Source organism: Sinocyclocheilus grahami, unplaced genomic scaffold, assembly GCF_001515645.1.
Source record: "Sinocyclocheilus grahami isolate Dianchi unplaced genomic scaffold, SAMN03320097.WGS_v1.1 scaffold799.1, whole genome shotgun sequence".
In the NCBI taxonomy this organism is placed as follows: Eukaryota; Metazoa; Chordata; class Actinopteri; order Cypriniformes; family Cyprinidae; genus Sinocyclocheilus; species Sinocyclocheilus grahami.
The window spans coordinates 138,823-154,539 of NW_015505978.1; the positions used below are offsets into that span (position 1 = coordinate 138,823).

The window sequence follows — 15,717 nt, forward strand, 5'->3', positions numbered from 1 at the left end:
AGTGTAGAGTAGGGCTTGTTGTTTGTCATTTCTCCGATCACAAATGCAGACATGGTTTTATGTTTACACTGCGCAATGCGACGCAACGTGTAAAAAGACAGTATAAGTCATTATACTCCGTAATTATGTCCCCACTGGATGCAACAAATGCCTTGTTTGTAATGGGATTTATTGGTTTTGTCTTGTCGTCCGGGACACGACATCACAGTATGGTGAGGGGCGTAACATTTCCATCACACGGTTGAGGTATTCGGCCAATCACAACGCACTAGATAGCTGGCCAAGCTTTGTAAAAATCGACGCGTTTCAGAAAGGCGGGGCATAGAGGAGAAACAATAATGCACAGTATGTGGAAAATAATGTGTTTTTTGAACCTTAAACCACATAAACACATTTCATTACACCAAATACACCAAATAATGTTTTTTTAGCAATGTCATATGACCCCTTTAAGATATATAGTTCACTCATGCGCATTGAGTGAAGAACTGGTTAATGTGCCTCTCTGTTCACTTCCTTACATTCCAGTACCATCCTGTACTACATTTGTTGTCTGAATCACATAGATTGCATTAATTCTTCTGGAATTTCATTCCCCACCCCACATAGATATTGGCAATTTTGCAGTCAGATCCCATCCGTCCCCCCTGCTGCCCATCAGAGAGCAGTCTGCAGGAACAGAATAGGAGATTAGACTTGGCCTTGCGTTTTCATTTTCCAATCTCTGTAAAGATCAGCTGCTGCTCTGAGACCCTCTGCCTCAGTGGGAGATGAAACATGCAGGAAGAGGGGTGGGGGGGGGGAGATGAATTTGCAAAAAGCAGAAGATAGGACAGTGAAGGAACAGTGACGCTACTTTTTATCCATAAAACAGTCAGCAATGTGGTGTTTTGACTCTTGAGCACTTCTCTTCTCTAGGCATGTATATCTCGCGATTAAGCCTGAATCTATACAGTAAATCACACAACTCAAAACATTACATTTGTTCTAAAATGAAAGCGTCCTCTGACGTGAAAGCTGGAATACACAGGAAATGAAACTGCTCTGACTATGTGGTTTTTTTTCTGTTCTGTGCTCTTGGAGTGAGTGAAAGGGTGTGATTTAATGTTATCGGTACTGCATGTTCATCAGAATATTCTGAGATCAGCTGAATCTGACAGGAAGCATCGGAAGTTGAATTAGAGTGCAGCACAAAGGTGTTTTCCCAAACCCTTTTAAAGAGCATCACTTTTTGTCTATGCTGTAGGAGACCCAGCAGATCCCCACTGAGGAGGTGCAGCTGGAAATCTACCTGTCCAATGGCCAGAAGGTCAAAGTCAACATCCTCACATCTGACCAGACCGAAGATGTTCTGGAGGTGAGAATGTTGTTTTGTTACTGTTTCCAAAGCACACATCTGCATCGTGTTCTCAAAGCGATCATCACTGCCAGGTTTAAGCCTTTGTCATTTTGAATAGTAATGTCTGTGGTTTACTGACACCTTTCATTGTAATTGTGAGCTAGCATTAATATTTCTAAACTAATTCATATGGTCAAGGCCAGAAATACATAAAAACAGGACATCCACATTTTTCTTTGATTTTACAAGTCAAGGATTTATATTTGTTAAGGCCTTTAAGCACTGCTCTAACTCTGTTACATTTGTTTATTGCTCAGCAATAGGTATAGTCTTATGATACAAACCGAACCAGTATTGTTTTGCCACAATTTGAATGCGATTTCTAGCTAATATTGCAAATTTTCTTTGTAAAGAAAACAACATTTGATAAAAAAATTAATAAATAAAATGTATATGTGTGAATATTAAATAATTTAAAAATATATAATGTATAAATTATACATTTAAAGCAAGATTTAGTTTTTCAATTTTAAATGTAAATACAAAATTATAAATTAAAAGTGTGGCCAAAGTTGTTTCATTATTCAATTACAAATTTGTATTTTTGCAAATGAGATGTGCCTTTGTCCAGTGCCTTTTTTTATATACACTACAGTTTAAAAGTTGTATGTATATGTGTGTATATGTGTGTGTGTATATTTAATTGAAGTGAATATTTTTATTATTGACCACGTGTGACAATAAATACATTTATAATTTTGAAGGATTTACTGCCAAAAATTAATCAGTTTTCAGAGTAATGGTGATGAAAATTCAGCTTTGTCATCATAAGAATAAATTACATTTTAAAATATATTCAAATATAAAGCAGTTATTATAAGTAATAATATTTCAGAAAATTACTCTTTTTACTGTATATTTGATCAAATACATGCATGAAACGTTTAGAAGACAAAATAGAACATTAACTACAAGTCTAAAAATGTAGATTAATCACGGTTAATCATTATTTAAATTAATCCACACTTTTAATATAGACTTTATTCCTTTTTAAATGAAATGAATTCATACAATATGTGTTGTACTTAGTCTGTGTTAAAAAAAAAGAACACAAATCATGTGTTTCTTCACTTAGACCTGCTCTCCAATCAGCAAACACATATTTGAGCCTGGGTTTTAAGGGCTTTAAGGAGCTCTTTGTGGATCATAGCTTTCCCATGTGCACCACACAGAGTCATGGCTGATCCAAGCTCTCATTAAAATGCACCCTGCACCCATATTCAGCTTTCTGCTGCATTATTCAAGAACACTGATGACCCAAAGTACCCTTTAGCACCTGATGAAAGTCAAGTGCTACACATAAAACGGCATAAACGTAGTGAAGTGTAATCTGATCATGGGATCTGCTTGGATGTAATGTTTAACACCTCAAACACAAAACTTCCGAAGCACTTTTAAAAGTGTGGGCACAAAAAGAAAAGCTTATATTTTTAAAAATGGCACCGCATATATAGTAAGGAAACACAGAATGGAATATGCAGTGTAAAACATTTATCATTAGGGAGGAGGAAACGTTAAGACCATAAGATCATCATTGGGTTAAATGTACCTAAGTTAGTTTTCTCTGAAGAGAAGATCTGTCCAATAAAAGCATGGCAATGTAGCAAGGACAATTACTTGTCTTAATTCACATAGAGACATAATTTATCAAGCTTATGTTTAATGACTTGTGTGCTTTGCCTGTGAATACATGTGCATATCTTGTGAATTGGTTTGCAGTCATCTCTTGTTGAACAACATTGCAAGTTATCGCAAACGCTTGATTGCAGTTGTTGCTGCTAAGGGTGGCCCAACCAGTTATTAGGTTTAGGGGGCAAACACTTTTTCACACAGGGCCATGTAGTTTTGGATTTTGTTTTCCCTTAATAATAAAAACCTTCATTTAAAAACTGCATCTTGTGTTATCTTTTACTAATATTTAAATTTGCTTGATGATCTGAAACATTAAAGTTTGCCAAACATGCCAAAAAATAAGAAATCAGGAAGGGGGCCAACACTTTTTCACACCACTGTGTGTGTATATATATATATATATATATATATATATATTTGTTTGTTTTTGTTTTTTGTAAATTTACAACACTTTTGAAATCTTTACAGTGACAGCTATAAGCGACAACCATAAAAAACAATTCGAAATGTGGTTGTGATGTTGTTGTAGTACATATGTATTTAAGACATTCCTATCACATAATACCATTCTTGTCTTAACATGCTGTCTAATGTCAGACTACTGAAAGGGTAAGCCAGAGAGTAGAATGAAAAGTTGTGACGGCATGCACTATGCTATAGATCTAACTGTCGTCTCTTCTTCTTTTCACACTCCTGTTTTTAATGTTTCTAAAAGCTCAGTGCCCATTTCAGTTCAGTTCCTGGCTTCCGTCTCTCCCTCTTTCCCAACTCTAGAGAAAACGTCTTTTCTAACAGCTGCAGCATTTTTTCGCTCTCTTCCTCCCTCCTTCCCTCCCTCTGTTCCTCCTCCTCTCTCTTGCACAAAGTGATAAACATGTTATTGTGCCCTCTACGGCTTGAGCCAGATGGATTCTCCCCCATTTCACTTTGGTTGTTGTCATTGCTATTATTCTCCAAATGTCCTTGTGTCTGAAGGCACTCATACCTTTCATCTGGTCTCTCATTCCCTCGTCCAAACCTCTCTGACCTCCCATGGTGCCCCAGACGTGAGAAAACTGCAAGAATTTGAGCTGCCCTACGTGTCCATCACCAGCCTGCATAGCCCTGACTACCGCATCGTCCTCCGTAAAAGGTACAAAACTTATTTTGGGAGTAATGGTTAAGCATTTGGTCCAACAGCAAAGTATATACCGGTATAATAAGAATATATATTTATGTAGCTTAGAGAGGAAGTTCTTCTAAAATGTGTTAACTGTCCTTAGAATGCTTCTAAATCTATAACAAAAACACTTTTTAAAGGGACAGATCACCAAAATTTTTTTTATTATGTCATCATTTAGTCTTCTTTCTGTGGAACGTTAAAGATATTTTGGAGAACATATGAGAATTCTAAGCCTCAAAAAGGATGCAAAAGCACCATAAAAATATACTTTAAAGTCTACGACAGGGGTGTCAAACTCAATTCCTGGAGGGCCAGAGCCCTGCAGAGTTTAGATTCAACCCTATTAAACACACCTGATCTAACTTATCAAGTCCTTCAGGCATATTTGAAAACTGCATGGTATGTGTGTTGGAGCAGTGTTGGAACAAAACTTTTGTTTTGACACCCCTGGTCAACGGAAACCATATGAAAGCCATACTGAGAAGAACAGACCAAAACCGAAAAGCTCTGATTCATGAATGAACCATTCAGACCAGTTTTATGAACTGAATCATTGAGAAGATTATGAACTTTAATGAATGCATCAGGAAGAGCTTTTGAATACATTTTGGTCTTTTATTCACACAAAGTTAACAGATAAGTTGGAATATATCCTACCAAGTCATATAGACCACATTCTTGTTACTTCTATGGTGCTTTTTTTGTCATATTTGTGCTTGACAGCTGCAGTTATCACTTACTTTTATTATATGGGAAATAACGGCCAAGATGATAAGGGCACGGAGGAGTGATATCTTTGGAAACACTTTCAAAACAATTTTTTTCCCAGCTGATGAATGGCAAAAACATTGACAGTCAATCAGAATTCACCCTGCTTTAGAGAGCTTGGCAGATGACATAATTGCAGAGCATGCTTGTCAGGATGCTAAAAGGGTTATCTTTATAGTTATTGTTCTTTTGTTGAACTATCCCTTAATAGCTTAAACTCACCAGATTTCCAGTTTAAAATTGTTTCTCAGAAACTTCATGAGTGCTACCCAAAGTGTAACTTAAATGGTGAGATGTTTTAACAAATAGCTCTCGAAGGGCTATTCAACTCATGGATATTTGCTTTAGGAAGATGTGGCCCACAAGGCTCCATCTTCACTCTGTTTAAATGACTAGAGAGGCACTTCTTGTCTTCCTGTTGTAGACGTGGGTATGATCATTACCTCAGCGGTCTGATCCTGTGGTTCTGTGCAGCAGTAGTTTTCATATTTGCACTTTAGACTTTTTGGACTTGAAGACAGCTGTATTTAGACATCTCTTTTATAACTCAAACGGTCTCTGAAGTGCTGTGCTTTACAGAATCTCTGACGTGGTTAAAGCAATACAAACTTAATTTTTTATTCCCAAAAAAGTGCACATACAGAGTGTAAATGTTGATGCTAGTGGTTTATTAACAGCAGAATTCATCAAATGCCCTTTGGAGTGTGAGGTTTATGTAATGGAATAATTAGCGAGAATCAGGGGAGATTATTTATGTAAAATCTCCAGCAAGGGCATTGAAACACCATGTGTTTCACCATGTGCATTGGAAGCAGGTGTGAAGATGTTACGAGAATATAAATTTCCCTTTTTTAGCACATTAGCACAGCTTAGCAGAGATTATTTTGCTAAAAATGTTTCACCTTTCACCCACTTTATACATCCTTCCCGCTAATTCTCACACCTCGTCATCATATACTGTTGAAAAAGGTGCACAAAATGCTGGCGTGTTTTTCTTTTTAGTCCCCTCAGGAGAACCGCAGGCCCTTTGAAGGCTCCTTGTTAAAGGAGACTACAGACAGCCTTCACCCAGATCCCACCTGTTCACTACATCAGGAATGGAATATAGTTCTGGCTGCTCTGATTGGCTGCTGACAGGCAGGAAAGGGCAAAAAAGTGCAAGAGATGCATGGAGAAACACAGCATTTGTACATTTTGTTTTTACTGTGAAAAGATACACTACTGTTGTTCAACATTTTATATTAAAATAGAAAAGTTATTTTAAGTTGTAGTAATATTTCTTGATATTACCAATTTACTGTATTTTTTGTCAAATAAATGCAGCCTTGGTGAGTGTAAGAGACTTTAGTGTACATTTCACACACTTTTTACACATTTCAGTACACAAAAATTTTACAAAACATGCTCCCATGCCTTTTTTCTTTTCGCTGCCTGTCATGTATACTTCAAAAATGTTCCAGCATAAACCTCTAAAAGCTTTCAAATGGGATTTAACGGCTATCCAGTTTTGGCTGCCATGTGAACAATATCTATTGTCATGCAAGATTGCATCTTTGTGCTCTTGCAGACTCTGCTAAAACTTATTTATCAGGCCTCGTTCTGCCCACGGTGGGATGAGAATAGTTTTTGACATGGACGGTAAGGATGGCCATTGAGCTGAAGATTGCTCATTTGCCAGATTGTCGTTTGCTTCTAGGCAAATGGAGACATTCACTGCAGTAGCATTTTTTCAGTAACTTATACGCTAGTATTGCTGTGTAGCTATAGAGAGAAGCTTTACAGGACAGAACCGTGCTTTTCGCTAAGTTTAACTTAATGGAAGATTTAATTAAAATTAGGGATACACGATATTATCGGACCAATATCGGAATCGGCCGATAATTGCTTTAAATGTAAATATCGGCATGACCCGATATGAAAAATTATGCCGATATGTTTTGCTGATAAGAGGAATAGATCATGTCAGCAGTGTAACTCATTTTTGAATGATGATTAGATTCACTCTTTTGGATCGCTGCATTTAAACTGAGAAAGCAAGTACAGAATGACAAGTTCGGTGTATGATAGTGTAAACAGTAATAGCACGTGCAGCAGTGGCAGCCTCCCCCTGGTCCTAATGCCCGCTCGGTAAGGAGTTTTAATTCCGTAGGGGGCGCTGTTGGCCTACTTTTACTAAAATGAAAGTACAATACACAAATAATATTTAGACTGTTTCTGATTAAATAAAGCAGTAATTGATGTCATAAAATCATGAGTATGTTTTGATTTAAAGGTCAGAAGCTATAGCTTACATGAATAAAAAAAAAATCACAAACATGACACTTGGAAATTAAATAATTTTGAGTATGTTTTGATTTAAAGGTCAGAAGCTATAGCTTACATGAATAAAAAAAAAAATCACAAACATGATTTTAAAATTAAATAATTTGATATGTACTGATTTATTCATTAATGTGTAATGTTATTTTTTAAACAAATTATGAGCTCTAAAATATTTCAGAATTTTTACATCTCTTTTGCTTTAGACCATCTATAAATGTGAATTCTTAAATTAAAATGGTAAGGTTACTACTGCATCTTTCTGAGAAAAAAATGCAGCGATTGATATATAGTTTATTTATAGTTATTTTCAAAGCTTTAATGTACTGTTATTGTAAAAGAACTTCATTATTGTTTAATTCCAACAAATAAGTTCTTGTTAAAAATTAACCAAAATTACAAATAATTAGCTTATTTCCACACAGGAGAGACTTGGTGTTGTTTCCAAACAAAAGGAAATATATCTGTATCGGCTATCGGCCAAAAAGAGTTGAAAAATATCAGCATATCGGTTATCCGGTTATCGGATATCAAAATCCAATATCGTGCATCACTAATAAAAATTCTTCTAGACTATTGGTAAGCTGCCGTCTTGTTAGTTTCTCAGGCGTGTGTACAGAAATTATATGATTATGCAGTAAAATGCAGCGCACATGATTTTAATTCGCTTTAGTGATTAATGGTTTTAGATGATCCATCAGAAAATGGATGTGATCAAAGATGAAGGAGGTAAATTATAGTATTTCCCTTGCATAACTTATCATTATTGTCTCTTGCTCTATTTTTAGCTACTGGGACACAGCATACGACAGTGATGTCATGGACGACCGCATGGGACTTAACTTGTTATATGCTCAGGTAAAAGTCTCCTAGTTTAAAGGATACTCTGTGTATGTGTCCATCGCACAGAAAAGTTGTCCTAAAGAAATTGAAACTAATACATTTTCATGACTCCAAAACTAACTAAAATAAAATAAAAAAAATAATGACCAAAAATAGTTTAATATTTTGATTTTGATTTTGATATTTAAAAAAAAAAAAAAAAAACTGCATTTAAGTAATTTACTGGATAACAATAAATCTAGAATGTCGAGAAATGTATAGTCCATTAAACATTTCAATATGATGTTAGTTTCAACTTTATTGCATATTAACAACCATAAAATACTGTTAAAATTTAAAGTAAAACTGTAAATAATTACAATATTGCTCCATTCGTTAACCGTAGTTAATGCATTAGGTTTCATGAACTAGCATTTTAGATCATGTCAGTTATATATATGTGTACATTTTTAACATTTCAAGTAGTAAAATTAAATTATTTTATGATAAACGAACATAAATTAACAATGAACAACAGTAAGTTTATAAATTCACATAAATCAAGATTAATAATGGGGAAAAAAAACTGTTAATTGTTAGCTCATGATACAAAAATGCATTAACAAATCAAATTAAATCACCACTAAAATTAAATAACCTGGAACTAGAACTAAAAATTAACAATGAAAACTAAACTAGAAATAACAACTAAATTAACCCTGACTGCATATTGAACAAGGTTTTATTATGGAAAACCTGCATAAATCTTCTTAAAAATATATTTAGTCAATTTCAGAGTGAGAATCTTTTTTCCCTTCCTCCTTCCACTCAGACGGTGTCTGAGATAGAGCGGGGATGGATCCTCGTGAACAAAGAACAGCACAGACAGCTGAAATCCCTGCAGGAGAAAGGCTCAAAGAAGGAGGTATGGCTGGGCTCCGCCACACACGTTATTTGATCTCCCTAGTGTCTATGAGCTGGAAAGAAAACAACTGCTTCTATAAAAGCCGAAGTCCATTCTCAGACCTGAATGTATTATGTTGAAGCCTCGATAGTCCAGTAATTTGTGTCTGTTAGATAATCATCTGTGTCTAACTATATTTTGTCCCACAGTTCATCCGATTGGCTCAGACGCTGAAGTACTACGGCTATATTAAGTTTGATCCATGCATCACAGATTTTCCAGAGAAGGGCTGTCATGTTATAGTCGGTGCCGGCAACAATGAACTCAACTTTCACGTCAAATTGCCCAATGATCAGATGAAAGAGGGCAGCTTCAAAGTCACACGCATGAGATGCTGGCGGGTCACTTCATCTGTAAGTTTGATTAATAAAAAAAAAGTATTTTACAATATTGCAGACAATATAGCAATTTTGCAGGTAGAAAGGTCCATTGTTGATAGCATAGCGATGTATGAAGCACAGCTCATGCAGAATTCACTTTTAAACCAAGCAGACAGATTCTGTTGGTCAACGTCGCAAATTTGTTTGGCCAACACAAGCAAAATCTGTGTGGGGAACTCCTGATCAAGTGGATTCCTACTGAAATTACTCGATTTTGCCAAACAATGGTAAATGCAACCACACATTTAGCAAAATCATACCAAAAATTGTACTGTGTGCAACCAGCTTAAGGTTGAAAACACCTGGTACTACTTAGTATGTTGTTGTCATCGTTAGATATTTCAAGTTTCTTGCAGAGTCTGACTGCCTGCATTTGACCTGAAATCCACAAAAGCTTGTCATTTAGTAGTTCCTGAGTTCATTCCTAAAGTACTGAATAGTTGTCAAATTAGGTCACATTTTAGAAGAAAAAAAAACACACCACTTGTATTTTAGACAGTTGCTTAAATTAAACAGGAAAGTTTTTTTATTATTATTATTATAAAAAAAAATTCAGCATTTTAGAAATAACTTGACGACAACTTTATTTTAGCCGGTGATAGTCAAATCTCTATAAAAAGCTTTATTTTGTTAAATTGTTGTGAAATAAAGGCAAACATTCTAAAAAATATAACTTAATTAAAAAAGGCCTTATTTTTTATGTACTATTTTTGCTGTAAGAATGTAAAAAACTGAAATTCTATGCTATTTTGCTATTTTAAATGTCAAAAATAAAAACCTATTCTACAAGCGATTTTAGGCACCACAACATTATAATGTACATTATGAAAAATAGATTAATAAAGGCAAAAATGTGACTAAAAATACCTTCTTTTTATTTATTTCTGTACTACTTGCAGTAAGACTGTGGAAAAAAACTGAAATTCTATAATATTTTGTCTCTAAATAAATGAAAAATATTATGCTAAAAATAAAAATGAGTTGTTTTAAATGCATAATGTACAGTATGAAAAATGGATTCAGTGTTCAGTGAAATAAGGCTTTTAAAAGACTTGACAAAAAAGCCTTATTTTTCCAAATGATATGTACTACGTTTTACAATAAGGATGTAGGAAAACTTCCTTTTGTGTCTCCAGACAACCCTTTTCTCCAAATTCTTTCTATGACCGTCTCTTCAGGCATGTCTGGTTGGTCTATTTCAGAAAATGGGAAGTTGAAAATGGGATGAACAAAAAAGACACTTTCTGTAGGAAAATAGACTGTGCTCGCTTATAGCTACCAGACACTCATCCATCTATCCATTCATATTTATTTCATGAGAATCAACTAAATGTATACCTTCATGGTTTTCTGCATCCATTTTATTATACCAGAATTAGGAAACAAAATGAAGACAATCTAAATCTTAATTCTATATCTAACAGTATTAAGTGTTTTTACTCTGTCCCTTGCTTTTAAACAGTAGATTAACGAACAAATGTGTCAATATGTAAACGACTTCTTGTGGGAATGTGAAAAGGCTTTGAATATTTTCAGTTTGGTCCAATACAAACAGTTTAATGCACGTTCTGGAATTTCATTAGCTAGAGGAAGTTGTCTCTGCTCCACTCTGCAGTGGTCTTGGCTTGGTCTTTGCCTTGGAAAAGCAGAGTTGTGTTACTAATGAGCTCAGAACGGCAGTCCTTTGAGACCAGGACCTGACTGTGAGGATGCTGGGACTGTATAGCCATGTCTCTCTAATGTAACTGACAGAGTTTCCTGTGTGTGTGTGTGTGTAAAGAAGTTGTCTGTTTTGTGTCTTCTGAGACCATTCTAATGAGACACTTTTGTGTGTTGTGTGTTGTGTTGGTGATGCTATGTGATTATGAGGACGATGACATTTAGAGCAGAGCTAATGATGACTAATTGAGCTTTGAAGTTATTTGCTATGTAGAGGAGTTTAGAAATGGCCTCTGTAATTGCCAAGACACAAATAACAATGATTATGATGATCGTATTTGTGACGACCTGGCCTAATTCTACAGCAGGTGCCTGTGGCGAACGGTACCGCAAACCCTAGCAGTCCCAGTAAATGTGACGTGAAACTAGAGCTGGCCTTCGAGTACTTGATGAGCAAAGACCGTCTGCAGTGGGTCACCATCACAAGTCCACAGGTCAGCACAGAGTCAGTCGCAGATTTTGAAATTCTATACTATTTTGTCTAAATAAATGGAAAATAAAATGCTTAAAATAAAAATACATTTTCAAATGCGAAGCTATTTCAGGCATTCATTTTGAGATTTGCTGAAGATTTCAAATGTTATCAAATTATTCGTGTTTTTAAAGATTAACTTTAAGTGAGCTTAGATGACGGCAAAGTTAAAAATAGTGAATGAGCATTAACAATTAAATATCCGTCAATAAATAATAATAAAAAATAACTGTTTGAGAGTGACTGGACTAAGAGGTTTTTTGTTTTTCCCCAGGCTATCATGATGAGTATCTGTCTGCAGTCTATGGTTGATGAGCTGATGGTGAAGAAATCTGGCGGAAGCATTAAAAAGGTCAGTAGGTCTATGTTTGTCTTCTCGTAAAGATCTGCCAAATATCTGTGGAGTTTCTGAAATGTCTTTCAGTTGGTGGATGTATCTGTGTTTGCTTCATTTAAGCGTTTGAGTCTTAAAGGTGACATATCATGAAAATCTGACTTTTCCAGGTTTTAAGTGCTATAATCAGGTCCCCGGTGCATCTACCAACCAAGGAAACTTGAAAAAGATTAACCCAGTAACTTTGTTTTGGGAAGCCTTTTTCTGCAAATGTCTGAGAAAACAAGCGCGTCTGATTTCGCTCCCTTGGTGACGTGGCAAAGGGATCTCATTATATTACTACCACCCCTTAATCTTTAAGTTTCCACTCAAGGCGCCGTTATTGTGTTTTCGCAAGTGACAACTGTGTACCAGCTCTAATGCTATGGCGAACGTTTGAGCAAAACATGCTAACTGTTCTGTCTTTGGCTGCACAGACGAGCACAGAACACTATTTAGAGTCCCAGCCTCAGAGGAGACAAGAGAGCAGTGGAATTATTGATTTATTTAATGTATATTGCTGCTGTTACACAGATCTAAAATAAACATGCGATTTATTTCCCAGCTGTTTACCTTCACAGACATAACCGACTGTTTTTGTAACTTGTGTGTTTTTTAACGTAAACTTGTGTATATGAGAACGTAGTTTAGTACTCACATGCTGTGACAGCCGCTTTCTGTCCGTGTGCTTCGGATGTGTGCTCTCAGAAAACCGTATATATCAGAAGTTTAAACTAATATGGTTTAAAACGCAGGATTTCAGCACGATAAACATGATAATCAGAACCAAAACAGATGTTTTAGCAGGCAAGAGCTGTAATGACGCAGCTCTATTCTGGAAAAGGGGGCGGGGAGCAGCAGCTCATTTGCATTTAAAGAGACCGGCACGAAAAACAACCTGTTTCTGCTTCCACTCAAAAAAAGGCATTTTCAAAATAATATAATAAATGATCTGTGGAGTATTTTGAGCTGAAACTTTACAGACACATTCTGGGGACACCAGAGACTTATATTACATATTGTAAAAGGGGCATAATATGTCTCCTTTAATTCGTTTTTGCCCCATGGGTTTGGCATGATAAACCCTATCAGGATAATCTGTTGTTAAATGTCCGTTAAATCGTCTTTGTTTCCTAGAGAGAGACTTGAGCTCACTTTTAAGTCAACATGAAAGTGTATTCAAACCCCAATTTATATTTCCCTAAAGTCGCGATGTAACAGAATTAGTGACAACCGAGTGAAAAGGAATATTTGTATAAAGACAAATATTTTTCTCTGGAATAATTTGCATCGATGAATCATGCGCAATAAGTTTGCGAGTGTGTTTTATGAAAATAAATGTGGTCAATTTGTTTATGATTATAATGTGTTCCCAACAGATGCAGAAGAAGCGACTGAACGGCACGTTCCAGCGGTCTGACAGTCAGCAAACTGTGAAGTCTCCTCCATTACTAGTGGGCATAGAGGTTTTTGCTAATACAGAACACCTCTACTTTTGATATGGAAAGATGTACCATTGTTGATCTATGATATGCATGACTGTTTTTCAGGATTCCCCTGATCCCAGCCGTGAACAAGTAGTGAAACTCTCTGTGAGTTGTCGATGTTTTTCATTTCCTTATAATCAACTTACTATTGAAATATCCTGTTTTGTACCAGTGTTATTTTAATATGATTTACACACCATTATAGTATTTACTATTTTAAATTAGCTTTTATTCTCAAATTTTTAGTGTTGGTTCTAATTGTAGTTAAGTTTAACTTTATTTTTATTTCAGTTTCAGTCATTTTAGTACTTCAATTTAAACTTACTTAACATCCAAGGCACCATTTTTTAGTTGTTTTTTTTCTTCATCTAATATTTATATTTTATTTCAGCTTTATTTCAATTAGTTTTAGTTAACAGTAACAACTTTTTTATGCTGTTCTGTATTTTTTATTTCCACAGACCAAGCTGTCTTCTGTCTCCCTGAGAGGACTTAGTTCTTCCAACTCAGCCAGTGACATCAGTGGCAATGAATTCCATGGAAACTACGCCTTTGAAGGAATAGGGGACGATGACCTGTGATGGAGCCGTCTTCAAAAACTGGACTAAAGGAGGCAGATTTGTTTAGCGGTTTCTCTGCGTTGAGTGTAGTTTACTAGATGCCCAGCTCTGCAGTATCGTAATTCCTTTGTGTTGTCGTACATAATTTTGACTCAAGTCTCATTAGTTTTATGAGAGGCCTCAGAGTCAATACTCGCTCATTTAAAGTAACAAAAATAGGATAATTTCAGATTTGAGGCATAATTGGAGACAATTTCAATGGTTAACCTAATAGAGGGTTACATAGGCACCTCAGGGCAAGTTACTACATTCAAGAGAGATGTTAATTTAGTCTGTGATGAAAGTTTCTTCTGAAGACAAACTTTATTTGAATCGTACTTCCTTACTAGAGACACAAAACTGTGCTTTTCCTCTCATATGTCATCATCTGGCAGGCACCAAATTCCTGTTATCTCATTTTCTCTTGGCTGTTCATGACTGTAGTTGCCTACTAGAGTAAGATCCATACCAGCAAATTATGTTCCTTTTAAAATCAGTTGAGAATATTATTTAATAGATATGTGCTTTGTATTGTCCAGTGTGCCAGTGTTGCTCAACCTTTTGCATGGTAGCGACAATATGACCAATGGGCGTGGTAGATCTTTGCAGCTTGCGGTTTTCTTCAGGAGAGGTAAACTCGACCTGACACCTACTGCATATTCATTGCATATCCTAGATGAAAATACAAGTTCAGAATTTAAATTACCCTCTTTATTGTGGCCTGCTTTCTCTCTGCCTTATGCTGATTCAGACGCCTTACAGTTTAACTTCTCAAATTTAAATGTAGCGCCGGGCACAAGTTTGGTAAAAAGCTTCTCTCATTCTGGCCTCAGCTGTGTCCTGAAATCTCGCTTTGTTTTGGGGTGTTCGGCAGGCCCGCTTGCACTAGCTGAACTCATGTCTTTTTTGCACAGTATTAAGAAAGGTAGATGGCTTTGGTATTTATTGAGATATTAACCGTGGGAAAACATCCTGGAACATTCACAAGAGGTTTGTGTTTGTTGTCTGTGTTCTATTATTCAAACCAATATATTAAATAGGTTTCTCGTAAATGCCAAAATTATAGTTCACTAAAGCATTTTGCACAAAAATCATGGTAATGTCACTTTTATAAATGTACATGCAATTAAAAAAGTATTCTGAATATTTACTAATATCTGTATTATCTTAGTATATTACAAACAATTACAGTTGATCAAATATAATCCAGGCTGTGTAAAAAAAAAAATTATAATAAAAAAATATTAGAAACTAACATCAGTGTTTACAAAATTGTTGAAAACCAAGTGTTTACAAATTTCACATCTAAATTTCAGTGATTGTCTTAGTACATGTTATACATTGTTTTGAAGAATATCATTCCAATCTTTCATTTCTCTTTTTTTATATACATATAATCCATTTTGTGTTTTACTAAATACATTGTGGCAATCATCTCAGAGGACTGCGATCACATGGTGCTTGGGAAATGGCTGTATTTCACATTTATGCTGGGATTTAAACTGCAATGATAGCCATACTGAATGATATTCCCATATTCGTCATCCCGGATATATATATATATATATCTATATATATAATATATGATTCCTCCCATATGCAAATTATGTTTAATGCAAAG

General features: G+C 35.5%; 1 protein-coding gene across 1 annotated transcript in view; it reads left to right on the forward strand.

Moving 5' to 3' along the window:
- Window positions 1-15,338, forward strand: part of LOC107561922 (sorting nexin-17-like) — a 25,815-nt gene extending 10,477 nt beyond the window's left edge. Inside the window, exons 5-14 of the mRNA XM_016246459.1 lie at window positions 1,247-1,357; window positions 3,913-4,163; window positions 8,069-8,138; window positions 8,935-9,027; window positions 9,216-9,419; window positions 11,471-11,599; window positions 11,912-11,989; window positions 13,390-13,464; window positions 13,561-13,602; window positions 13,959-15,338. Of these exons, the coding sequence (XP_016101945.1) occupies window positions 1,247-1,357; window positions 3,913-4,163; window positions 8,069-8,138; window positions 8,935-9,027; window positions 9,216-9,419; window positions 11,471-11,599; window positions 11,912-11,989; window positions 13,390-13,464; window positions 13,561-13,602; window positions 13,959-14,078 (1,173 nt within the window). The 3' untranslated portion in view covers window positions 14,079-15,338. The remainder of the gene's footprint in view (window positions 1-1,246; window positions 1,358-3,912; window positions 4,164-8,068; window positions 8,139-8,934; window positions 9,028-9,215; window positions 9,420-11,470; window positions 11,600-11,911; window positions 11,990-13,389; window positions 13,465-13,560; window positions 13,603-13,958) is intronic.
- Window positions 15,339-15,717: the final 379 nt, after the last annotated feature.